This window comes from Odocoileus virginianus, chromosome 28 (genome assembly GCF_023699985.2).
Source record: "Odocoileus virginianus isolate 20LAN1187 ecotype Illinois chromosome 28, Ovbor_1.2, whole genome shotgun sequence".
Lineage (NCBI taxonomy): Eukaryota > Metazoa > Chordata > Mammalia > Artiodactyla > Cervidae > Odocoileus > Odocoileus virginianus.
The window spans coordinates 233,364-246,645 of record NC_069701.1 but is presented as its reverse complement, the minus strand read 5'-3'; the positions used below and the strand labels follow the sequence as shown (position 1 = coordinate 246,645).

Sequence of the window (13,282 nt, the reverse complement as noted above, 5' to 3'; positions counted from 1 at the left end):
TGTTAACTTTGAAAGTGAAGTAGAGCTAAGAAGTCCTCCAAGCTATACTTTAATACGTTCATTTCTTTCTTCTCTGTAGAAAGGAATAGACAAGGAATTTTACCTACTAATCACAGTCTTTGATGAGAATCTGAGCAGGTATCTTGATGAAAATATTCAGAAGTTTACCTGGCATCCTTTCAGCGTTGACAAGGAGGATAAAGAGTTTGTGAAGTCCAACCGAATGCACGGTATGAAAAATCTTTTCCTCTTGTAAAGTCAAGTCATAATCACATTTGAAGTGAAAATGTTTGGAATGCTTTAGTTATCTTAAGCTTGGTTTCTTGGGTATTGTCCTTGGTCATGACTAAAATATTTTGTGGCTCTAGCCTCACGAGGTGTGGTGAAACTTCCCCATCTCAAGAGATGTGAAACTTAATTAATACTTCTAAAGCACTTCATCAGCTTTAGATAAAATAATACAAAATTTGAACTAGCAAAGGTCACATTACATAATAAATGTAGAAAATTAGTTATGTATATATCTATCTGTGTGTATATATACAGATATATATATATATATATATATATATATATATATAATTTCATCCAAGAGTAACAGAATACACATTCTTTTCAAGTGCAAACAGAACGTTCTCCAGGATAGATTATATGCTAAGCCACTAAACAAGCCTCTGTAAATTTAAGAAAATTGAAGACACATCAAGAACCTTTTCTGAAAACAATGCTATATAAGACTGGAAATTAACTCTGAGTAAAAAACTCCAAAAAAACACAATATGTAAAGGCTGAACAATATACTACTAAACAACCAATGCATCACTGAAGAAATCAAAGAGGAAATTAAAAAATACCTAGAGATAAATGAAAATAAAAACATGACAATCCAAAACTTATGAGATAGCAAAAATGGTTCTAAAACAGAATTTAAAAGCTTACTTCAGAAAAAGAAAAATTTCAAATAAAAACCTAACTTTATACCTAAAACAGCTAGAGAAAGAGCAAATAAAACCTAATGTTAGTGAAAGATAAGAAGTCATAATGATAAGAGCAGAAATAAGTGAAATAGAGACAAAAATAGAAAGGATCAATGATATTAAAAGCTTGTTCTTTGAAAAGTTAAATAAAATTGATAAACCTTTAACTAGACTCATCAAGAAAAAAATAGAGAGGACCCAGATCAATAAAATCAGAAATGAAAAAGGAGAGGTTACGACAGATACCACAGAAATATAAAGGAACATAAAAGACTACTATAAGCATCTATTTGCCAACAAAATGGACAACCTGGAAGAAATGGACACATCCTTAAAAATGCACAATCTACTAAGACTGAATCAGGAAGAAATAGAAAGTATGAATATACCACTTACCAGTAATGAAATTGAGTCAGTAATTAAAAAACTCCCAACAAACAAAAATCCAGGACCAGATGGCTTCACCATATGGTAGAATTGGAATTCTACCAAATATTTAGAGAAGAGTTAACACCTACATTTTAAAAGTATTCCAAATAATTGCAGAGAAAAGAATGCTTCCAAACTCATTCTATGAGTCCACCATCACCCTGATACTAAAACCAGACAAAAGTATCACACACAAAAAAGGAAAATTACAGGCCAGTATATCACCAGTGAACACAGATGCAAAAATCCTCAACGAAATATTAGCCAACTGAATCTAATAATATATTAAAAGGATAATGCACTATGATCAAGTGGAATATATCTCAGGGATGCAAGGATTTTTTTTAATACCCACAAACAATCAATGTGATATACCACATTAACAAACTGAAGAGTAAAAACAGTATGGTCCTCTCAATAGATGCAGAAAAAGCTTTTGACAAAATTCACCACCCATTTTTGATAAAAAAAATTCTCCAGAAAGTGGGCATAGAGGAACTTACCTTAATATAATAAAAGCCATATGTGACAAATCCACAGCTAACATTATACTCAATGGTGAAAAGCTGAAGGCATTTCCTCTAACATTAGGAACAAGACAAGGATACCCACTCTTGCCACTTTTATTCAACATAATAATGGGAGTCTAAGTCACAGTAATCCAAAGAAAAGGAAATAAGTCATCCAAATTGGAAAGGAAGAAGTAAAACTATTACTGTTTTCAGATGGCATACAATACATAGAAAATCCTAATGAAGTCACCAAAAAACTACTAGAGCTCATCAATGAATTTAGTAAAGTTGCAGAATACAAATTAATATACAGAAATCTGTTGCATTTATAGACACTAACAATGAAAAAAAGAAAGAAATTAAGAAAACAATCTCACTTACCATCTCACCAAAAAGAATAAAATACCTAGGAATAAACCTATCTGAAGAGGCAAAGGACTTGTACTCAGAAAACTATATGACATTGATGAAAGAAACTGAAGATGGAAAAGACAAAAACAGATGGCAAAGATATACTGTGATCTTGGATAGTAGGAATCAATATTTTTAAATGACCATTCTGCTCAAGGCAATCTATGGATTCAATGCAATCTCAATCAAAATATCAAGGGAATTTTTCACAGAACTAAAACAAATGATTTTAAAATTTGTGTAGAAACACAAAAGACCCCCAAAAGCCAAACGAATCTTGAGAAAGAAGAGACTCAATGCTGCTTGACTTCAGACAATCAAGGGGCTTCCCAGGTGGCACTAGTGGTAAAGAATCCACCTACTAACGCAGGAGACATAAGGGACGCAGCATTCCATCCCGGGGTTGGGAAGATCCCCGGAGGAGGGTAAAGCAACTCACTCGAGCATTCTTGCCTGGAGAATCCCATGGATAGAGGAGCCTAGAGGGCTACAGTCCACAGGGTCACAAAGAGTTGGACACGACTGAAGTGAGTTAGCGTAGTAACCAAAATAGTTTGGCACTGGCACAAAACCAGCCACAGATCAAAGGAACAGAATAGAGAGGCTAAAAATAAACCCATGTGATTCTGGTCAATTACTCTATGACAAAGGAGGCAAGAATATAGAATGGAGAAAAGACAGTCTCTATAATAAGTGTTTCAGGGAAAACTGGACAACTACATGTAAAAGAATGAAATTAGAAGATTCTCTAACACCAGTATACAAAAATAAAATGAATTAAAGATCTAAATGTAAGACTGGATACTATGAAACTCCCAGAGAAAAATAGAGGCAGAACACTCTTTGACATAAATCCCAGCAATAGTTTTTTGGATCTGTCTCCTAAAGTAAATAAAAGTAAAAATAAGCAAATGAGATATAATTAAATTAAAAAGCTTGTGCACAGCAAAGGAAATCATCAACAAAATGAAAAGACAACCTACTGAATGGGAGAAAATGTTTGTAAATGATATGCCTGACAAGAGATTAATAGTCAACAAATATAAACAACTTGTATAACTCAAAATCAAAGAAACAAACAAGGTGATTAAAAATGGGGCAGAAGAACTGAATAGACATTTTTCCAAAGAGGACATGCAGATGGCCAACCAACAGGCACCTGAAAAGATGCTCAACAACACTGCTACATCAGAGAGATGCAGATCGAAACCACGATAAGATATCAGCTCATATCAGTCAGAATAGCTATCATCAAAAAGGACATAAACAGCAAATGCTAGAGAGGATGTGGAGAAAAGGGAACCCTTATACACAATTGGTGGAAATGTAAATTGATGCAGCCATTGTGGAAAACAGTATGGCAGTGTCTCAAAAAAATAAAAACAGAACTACCATATAACCCAACAATTTCAGTTCTGGAAACAAAAAACCCCAAAACCACTAATTCAAAATAATGCATGCAGCCCAATGTTCATGTATATATACATACATATATATATACACACACACACACACACACACACACACACACACATATAAGGAATAAAACTCAGGCATAAAAAAAGGAATGAAATTCTGCCATTTGCAACAACATGGATGGAACTAGAGAATATTATGCTTAGTGAAACAAGTCAGACAAAGACAAATATTGTATGCTTTCACTTATATGTGAAATCTAAAAAGTAGAACAAATGAATATATACAACAACAATGAAAAAACAGATTCACAGGTATAGAGAACAAACTAATGGTTATTAGTGGGGAGAGGGAAGGGTGAAGGGGTAAGATAGGGCTATGGGATTAAGAAAAAGATACTACTATGAATAAAATAAATAAGCTACAAGGGTATATTATACAACATAGAGAAATATTGCCATTATTTTATATTAACTTTAAATGGAGTATAATCTATAAATATATTGAATCACCATGTTGTACACTTAAAACTAATATAATATTATAAATCAACTATGTTTCAATAAAAGTTTCTTTCAACGGCTAAAGCAAACATGGCAACATAACAGACCTTGTTTTAGGATCAACTTAGCATCTATTTATTGCCTTTAAAACATTATGAGAAAATAATGAAATAGCCTTCCCCTTCTCTCCCAAAGAAGTGCAAAAAAAGGTCTCTCTTTCTCCCATGGAAGTCAAAAATGTCCAAGGTTCCAAGTGACTCACAGCACCAGCTCAGACTTCCGTGGCTTCAGATGCTCCGTTCCAACTGAACCCCTTCTTGGACCAATGGAAAACAAGGAATAATGCACTTTCAACATCATCTTCTACAAAAAAAATTTGTTACAACTGAAGACAAAATTTGTTCTCAACCTTTCTAATAGTCAATAAAAAGGTAAACTAAGCTATAAATTAGGAAACATAGCAATTCCTTAATGGAAAAGCTGCAAGAGGGATTTTTATACAGAGAAGCCTATATATAGAAAACAGAAAACAACCTAATGGATCATGTCAAATCCAGTGCCTTCTTGGTTTGGCAATTTAAAATACATTTGTATATTTTAGACCTGCAGAATATGTCATGTTTAAGGCAAAATTCAAGGAAATTATATATTTAGTTTAAGCTTCACATTCAGTTCAGTTCATTTCAGTCTCTCAGTCATGTCCGACTCTTTGCGACCCCATGAATCACAGCACTCCAGGCCTCCCTGTCCATCACCAACTCCCAGAGTTTACTCAAACTCATGCCCATCGAGTCGGTGATGCCATCCAGCCATCTCATCCTCTGTCGTCTCCTTCTCCTGCCCCCAGTCCCTCCCATCATCAGGGTCTTTTCCAATGAGTCAACTCTTCGCATGAGGTGGCCAAAGTACGGGAGTTTCAGCTTCAGCATCAGTCTTTCCGATGAACACCCAGGACTGATCTTCTTTAGGATGGACTGGTTGGATGTCCTTGTAGGACAAGGGACTCTCAAGAGTCTTTTCCAACACCACAGTTCAAAAGCATTAATTCTTTGGCGCTCAGCTTTCTTCACAGTCCAACTCTCACATCCATACATGACCACTGGAAAAAATAAAGCCTCACATTAATTATAAATTAAATTTTGTCTCCAGTCTTGCTTGCATGAGTAGGAGAAAGTTGGCCACAATACTAAAGGGAAAATGCCTTACATGGCATACAATGTTTGCATTGCTCGTGTTATACAGTCTATGTTCCAATCTGCTTGTTGAATATATAAATGAATGAATGAATGTTCCAGAAAAAGGGGCTTTTCCAGAGGGGCTGGGGGCATGCCACACAGCTTTGTGGTATCTTAATTTCCTGACCTGGGCCTCCAGCAGTGAGAATGTGGAATCCTAACTACTGGGTCACCAGGGAATTCTCAGGAAAGTGAAGTTCCAAGGCAACAGAGAATTCTCTACCAGCCAGCCAAGGGCTAAATTGTTAGCACTACAATTTACAATGGGATGGGGAGGGAGGTGGGAGGGGGATTCGGAATGTACACCCTTGTACACCCATGGCTGATTCATGTCAGTGTATGGCAAAACCCACTGCAACGTTGTAAAGTAATTAGTAATTAAAATACATAAACTAAAAAAATTACAATGATATCTATTTAACATTCAATGGACAAGACAGTTTATTTGCAACAGCATGATCAAAGGTTTTCTTCAGAAAGTGTGATATTCTCAGCAGCTCCAGGGCTTCTTGGAATTTCTGCTAATAATTCCAGACATTTGAGTAAAATTACCAACCACCACTCATTCCGCAGATAAAGAAACAAAAGGCAATTTTATTTGACAACGAGATTCTAGCAGGAGACCACTTATGTGTGTGGCGGACGGGACGTAGGAGTGGAGTGGGGGTGTCTCTCTCCGGGACATCAAACCTGAGACACAATGAGGCGCAGTTACCCCTCAGTGTCCTGTCATAGCGGTCATTCCCCAGAGGGGGCGCATGTAGCTGCTGTCCGTGGATTGAGGTTGATGTCAAAGAGAAAAGCAATTTGCATTTCTGGAGGTACAAAGACTTTTCATATCTAAGTGATCATTATTCAAAGTCTTGTCAGTTATTTTACTGAAGTTGGAAAATCAAAATTATCATAAGGCAAACTTATTTATTCAAGGGCTAACCTCTTAAAACTCAGTGTCCCTTCCCCACTCCTCAAATCCCTCTTCCCTGACCAGACATGCAAATATAATATCAATCAATTGCAAGTGTTTCAAGTGATGCAAGATCCATAAAATCAGTGAAGGGATGTTTGATAACTTCTAGAATGAAATGCAAAACCATTGGCAAATGAGGATCTGACAGAATTAAAAGAATAACTGAGGAAAAGACATTTAACAAGGGAGATGACAGGATAAGAACCTTAAAAGAAAATGACTTCCACATCAAGAGTTTTAAAAAGACTTTTGGGAAATTCATGAAACCTTTTAAAAATATTTTAATATATAATATTTATATTAATTAATATATTAATTATATAATATTAATATATTATGTGTTAGTTGTATATAATGAATATATAATATAATTAATATATTAATATTCAATAATACTAATATTTAATGTTTTAAATATTTTACATTTAAATATTATATATTGATTATATATTATATAATTAATGTATTAATATTATATTTAATATTTCAAATATTTAACATTTAAATATTTGAAATATTAAAAAATTTTTCAAGGATGATGCTCTTTATAATCTGCAAAACTAAAATGTGAAATGAAGGATATTATATAATGCTATCAAATAACTTTGTCAGATAAAAAATTGCTTCAGAAAGCAGCTTGTTTATTTCTTATTAATTCTTAGAATTCATGTCCTGTGTATACATTGTTAAATAGAACAGTTTCACTGTTTTAGTGTACTTTCATTATTCATTATTAAATTCAGTCTCCATTTAAATTTGATACACCATCTGACTTTTTCCCCCTACTCTTCATTCTCTGATAATAGGATCTTCTGTAAACTTTGAACTTGAACACCACTGCCCCCATATGCACTGATAATCTTTCACTAAGGTGGTGTGCTTTTAGCACATCTACAGAATAATAGTGGCCTCTGCTCTTCTTTTCTTTCCATTTAGCTATTAACGGCTACATGTATGGCAACCAGCCAGGCCTAACCATGTGCAAAAAGGATAGAGTCTCCTGGCATCTGATTGGAATGGGCACCGACACGGACATGCATGGAGTTTATTTTCAAGGGAACACCATCCACCTACGAGGGACTCACCGCGACTCCCTGGCCCTGTTTCCCCACGTCTCCACAACAGCATTCATGCAGCCAGACCGTGCAGGTAAACTTGGCAGGGCCAGCTCAGGTGACCAGATTCCTATCTTCAGGCAGGTACTCTTAGGGTCTTACCCCAGAAGAAACTGGTTGAATTTGGACACTTCTGGGTGTGCAGAAGGAAATATAGCCTTGAGTAGAATCAGAGAATCCTGACTATTGTATTTCAAACACTTAACGTGAAGGACAGAGGAAAAGCATCTAATAACATCCATAAAGCAGAAGTAGAAGTCCTCTAAATGACCTGGCCTCGCAAATCCTAGGAGAATGCTCTTGATTTATATCCATGAACAATTCAGCCCCAAGAAAGAGTACTTTTGTTTGCTTGTTTATTCTCTTTAAACACGAACTTCATTTTAGTTGCTGCTCGGAAGCATCAACCAGACATGAGCAGCCTGGTGGTTGCTTCCAGGTCGTAGATGTGAACTTGACTCCCTTCTCTAGATATCGATAGTGGTCTCTGGATGAGTCCAAACAGGGACTTGCCTATTGTCACTCTCTTGGGTGCCCAGCAAGCAAGTTGTGTTGGATCCGGAGTCCATGGAGAGCCATTAAAGTGCCAGTACCCACCCCTTCTCTTAGAGATTAACAAGTCAATTAGGTCACTGGGGTATTTTAATAAAAGATAAAGATAAAGAGTAATATTTGGCAACATATGCTCTCTCATGGAAAATAAGAACAGTAAATGCTGTGGATATTCAACATGGTTCTCCAAACCAACTTTTTCATTGGTCTTAAAATGAAACCAATATGCTACTCAAGATAAGTACTTGCCTGCTGTGTCTCCTTTATGAATAGGTATTTATTTCTTTCCTTCACACTGGAACTGCATTTTAGATGCTACTCCCTGTCACTGGTTAAGAATTTGAGACTTGAGGGAAAAAAAAATTCAAAGAGAAAAGAAAATAAAGCTCTTCAAAGCTAGTCTTTTCTGTTAACAAGTAGTAAATATGACTAATGTCACCACTTTACACATTAAACATTTCTACCTGAGACAAATCTAAAATTTTAAGTCATCAAAGAAATATATAGAAAACATATGGACCCTGGGAGCCAACCTAATCCCACCTCAACATTCACTTCTGGCTGCGGTGAGTGTAAATGCATCTTTTCTCCATGATTTTACATTCAGTTATCTGGTTGAGAGAGGAAAAGTCTCCATGACTTACCTACCAAATAAAATACATGGATTTTTAAAGAAAAAAAGAACAAAAGAGGCTTGAGCTTCAAAACTTTTGCCAAAGAACTCCCTCAGACTAGGAGCTCCATTAATCCTTGCCTTGTAAGCTTCTAGTATTCAACCTTTCTATATTAATTGATTGATCAATTATGAATCACCCCAAGGGATGCCTTTGGAACAATTACTTTTAAAAAATTCACTCTTCAAGACCAAAGAGGGGACAAGAGGGAAACAGCCAAATAGTTTTAATCCATCGAGACAGCATTCAAAGCTAGAGAAGGCTGGAATAATTTTAGGGACATGGTTACTTACTCATGGGCCTTACAGGCTTCTAAAGAGCTACATGACAGTGCTTTCCAGTTTATGTTTGGTGGTGAGTATAAATCAGTGACTGCTGAAAAGCTGAGTCATTTCACCTATTGCCGTCCCATCCTCTAAGCTAAAAGGAGTACCCAAACATGGGTAGAGTAGCCTGTCAGCTGAAAGTCAAACGTTTCCTCTTTGATCTTTTTTTTTTTTAAACCACTTTATTGATGTATGACTGAAACACAAAAAGCTGTATATTTAATACATGTAAATTGATGAGTGTGGAAATAGTACGCATCTGTGAAAATATCACCATAATCAAGGCTTTAAGCTCCTCTTTGTTCTTAGAAAAGAAAATTCCTCCTCTGTTGGGGACAGTGAGCACACAAATAGCGGGCTGCCTGAAGACCAGACCCGCAGAGGAAGCTCTGGCCACCTCTGTTGTCAGAAGGGTCTTCTCTTTGTTTTTACAGAGGGTCACCGTTTGTGCCTGGGCGTGCTAGGGTACCCTATGAACCAGTGGTTTGGGCTCATCCCGAAGGGATAATTTGGCAATATTTAGACATGATAGATGCTATCTCTGTGTATTGTAGATAGTTAATGAGACCCACACTCTCATTCACCTCTGAGAACAGAGTCAACTAGAGGAGATTTGTTGATCCAATAATTTCCCTGAATTAACATCTTCCAATAATTTGATTTTGTGTGATTTTATTGTGAATTTAATTAAAATATGTATATCTGATGCCAAGGCATCTAGAAAATTCAGCTTAAAAAAATCATATAGTTCTCAGTCAGATATGATGGTTGCTATTTCTTTTTCCTTTTCATCTGGCATAATGTAGACCTACCACTGGAAATGAGACTCTCCTCTGCTTAATGAAAAAATACATTTAGCTTTAAGAGTAATAGTTTATTTGTATATTGCACCTTATAGCTTATGAAAGCCTTTAGGGCAAAAGACATGACTTCAGAAGCATGACCTAATTTGAACTTTGTCTAGACAGGTAATTAGTTCCTTTTAAACTGGAGTGACTATCCTCTAATAGGTGTGTACAATAGGGGAGACCCAGAGAAATAATTTCTTGGCAGCAACTTTGCAAGTTTCTTATTTGTTTTTGGACATGACAGATGAATTTCAGATGGCATTTTTTCCCCATACGTAAATATATTTACAGCAATTTATTCCTCTTAGGGTCTGATTTTTAAATGCTATAGAATGTTGATATCTTAAAAATTCACCTGACCGGTAATTTTGTAATAATTACGGAGGTTTGCTAGCAAACCAAAAGCAAACGCTCGAGCATTGCTCTGAACGCCAAGCCATGTCTCTTCCAGGCATCTTCAGGGTCTTTTGCTCCACCCTGCACCACTTGGCGAGAGGCATGCATCAGATATATGAGGTCAGCAGCTGCGGCAATAAGGACCCTCCTGAGCAGCCCTATGGGATGATAAGAACCTTTTACATCGCCGCTGAAGAGGTAGAATGGGATTATGCCCCTAACAAAAACTGGGAGTTCGAAAAGCAGCACTTGGACGCAGGAGGGGAAAGGTACCACAGGCCGAGCCGCCGCCGTCTCTGGGGTGGGTTAGCACACGTGCGTGGACGTTCCGCAAACGCCGAACGTAAAAGGGCCCCGGGTGTTGTCTGCGCAGTCCTGGCAGACAGACATGTCACCCAGGAACACGAAAGCCTAGGGAAGTCGCCGTCCCCCTCTGAGGGAGCAGTCTGAAGCCAGTCTGGTCTCCGGGAGGCTGGCGAGCGCTGGGCAGGTCAGCGCAGAGGCTTGCCTCCCGGGACCCGGGGAAGCGATGCAGAGAGAAGCAGGGCCGCTGCGCAGAGCTGGGGCTGGGAGGGTGGGCACTGCAGATGGGCGGGGTGGGGAAAGGGGGGGCGCTGCAGATGGGCGGGATGGGGGGAGGGGGGCGCTGCAGATGGGCGGGGTGGGGAAAGGGGGGGCGCTGCAGATGGGCCGGGGTGGGGGGACCGCCGGCAGTCACTGGCCGCGGGGACACCCGAGGGGCGGGGGAGGCGGGGAGCCCCGGGCTGGGGCAGGAAGGTCCCCTTGTTGACCTGGTCTCCAGAGCATCCGCGAGGCTGGCCCTTCTGTGAAGGCGCTGCTCGTGCCGAGCACCGAGGAATCCGCGGGCTCGAGGACCTTGCGCGGGTGCTCTCCGACCCGGCCTTCAGGGCTGAACTGTCTGGGGGGCAGGCCTGCAGGCCTCCTCCCTGGGGTTAGCACCTTCTGCCTGGGTGGCACCGCCCCATGTATGCAGGTGAGGACTGGTTCAGTCAGTCACTGGCAGAGGTGGAGTTGGACACTGACCTTTTTGAAGGACAAATCCGTGTTCTCATCACCATGCCATGCTGACGTTCATGCCCTGTTCCTCTTTGATATTTGTTATCACACTTCCCTTGCCTTCTCTTCCCCAGCCCTCACGCACCCTCATGCACCTTCTGTGGTTATGACCCCCACCAACTCCTCTACACCAGCTATTAGGAGTCATAACCTGTTCTGTTTTTCTTACTCGGTCTGTTTTGAGGGTTCAGGCTCATGGAAAGAGTATAATGGTGTCACCTTGTGGATAAATGAAGAAACAAAAATCACTCTTCAGTTTTAAAAGATTTGCCTCAAGGGTAGGATGATTTAAAATTCATTCAAAGATTCACCAGGTTTCCCTGGTAGCTCAGCTGATAAAGAACCCACCTGCAATGCAGGCCACCCGGTTCAATCCCTGGGTCGGGAAGGTCCGCTGGAGAAGGGGTAGGCTGCCTACGCCAGTACTCTTGGGCTTCCTGGCGGCTCAGACTAAAGAATCCGCCTGCAATGAGGGAGACCTGGGTTTGATCCCTGGGTTGCAAACATGCCTTGGGAAGGCTGCTGCTGCTAAGTCACTTCAGTCGTGTCTGACTCTGTGCGACCCCATAGACGGCAGCCCACCAGGCTCCTCTGTCCACAGGATTCTCCAGGCAAGAACACTGGAGTGGGTTGCCTGGGTGGGTAGCCCTTCCCAGGAAGAAAGAAATGGCCACCCACTCCAGTATTCTTGCCTGGAGAATCCTGTGGACAGAGGAGCCTGGCAGGCTGCAGTCCATGGGGTCACAAAGAGTCGGACATGACTGAATGACTTTCACTTCACTTCAATTATTCACCAACACGTTTTGTTAAACCAGACACGCCCCCTGCCAAAGTAGTGCTGCTTATACAAGTTAAAAACGGATAATTCAGTATAAAGTGAAATGATACTAATTTGGTCTTTTCTAAAATAATTATTTCATTAACAGGCTGCTATCTCTGAAGACATTATGTATAATAATTGTCACATGTACAGTCCAGCCAATGAGTGTGTAAGAAATATATCCTTCTTTTCTTGAAACTCAGTGTAATTTCTGTTTTCAGCCCCATCCCTCCAGGCTGACAGAAAGAGCTAGCTTTAATCTTATGGGATTGTCTTTCAAGCTTCTTAGAGAGCTAGAGGGTGATGGGTGTGTCTGCACCCTGTCCCTGCCATTCTGGTCTTGCCCATAAATAAATGACAACAAAGTGAAACGAGAGCATTTTCATCTATTAAAGATACAACAGAAGAGCCACAACCACAGTCTTCTAGATCAGCACTAATATAGTAGACTATATCCATTCTTGGCTACTGAACACTTGAAATGTGGTAGTCCAAATTGAGATGAGCCATAAGTGTAAAACATACTCTGGATTTCATAGAATCAGTATGAACAAAAACATAAACTATATAACTAATACATATTTTACAATTATCACATGATGAAATGATAAAATTTTGGTTGTGTTCGGTTAACTGAAATTGTTAAAATTGATTTCACCTGTTTAAAAAGCAGCAGCTCTGTAGATAAAAATGCAGGACAGAGTTGCAGTGGCAGGTTGTCCCACTGACAGCCTGTGGCACCCCTGTAGATCAGAGCCCAGGAGAAAATGCCCTCCTACCCGTTACTCTGCATCTATCGTTTGACCCAAGGCCATATCTTAGGACACTTCTGGGTTCCAAACCACTCAGTATGGGTTTTCCCTGAAACATTTATTGTCCTGGTCAGCACAGACCCTCTGCCTCACCTTGGAACCTGGAAGTCTTTCCCTGTGGCTTCCTAAGAACATAGTGCGGAGAACTCAGGATCCCAGAAAGGCAACAGATGGGCTGTCAGCACAATGCCAGGGTCTGTGCAGTGAGAGGG

At 39.4% G+C, this 13,282-nt stretch overlaps 1 protein-coding gene and 1 long non-coding RNA gene across 2 annotated transcripts in view; one reads left to right on the top strand and one right to left on the bottom strand.

The window, feature by feature from the left end:
- HEPHL1 (hephaestin like 1) overlaps window positions 1-13,282 on the top strand; it is a 97,183-nt gene that overhangs the window by 51,122 nt on the left and 32,779 nt on the right. Inside the window, exons 10-12 of the mRNA XM_070457114.1 lie at window positions 80-230; window positions 7,387-7,599; window positions 10,417-10,630. Coding sequence (XP_070313215.1) covers window positions 80-230; window positions 7,387-7,599; window positions 10,417-10,630 — 578 coding nt within the window. The remainder of the gene's footprint in view (window positions 1-79; window positions 231-7,386; window positions 7,600-10,416; window positions 10,631-13,282) is intronic.
- LOC139031762 (uncharacterized) lies at window positions 4,885-11,594 on the bottom strand. Its single transcript, XR_011484238.1, has 2 exons — window positions 11,406-11,594; window positions 4,885-5,347 (listed from the first exon to the last, which is right to left on the bottom strand). It is a non-coding gene; the product is annotated as an uncharacterized lncRNA (long non-coding RNA).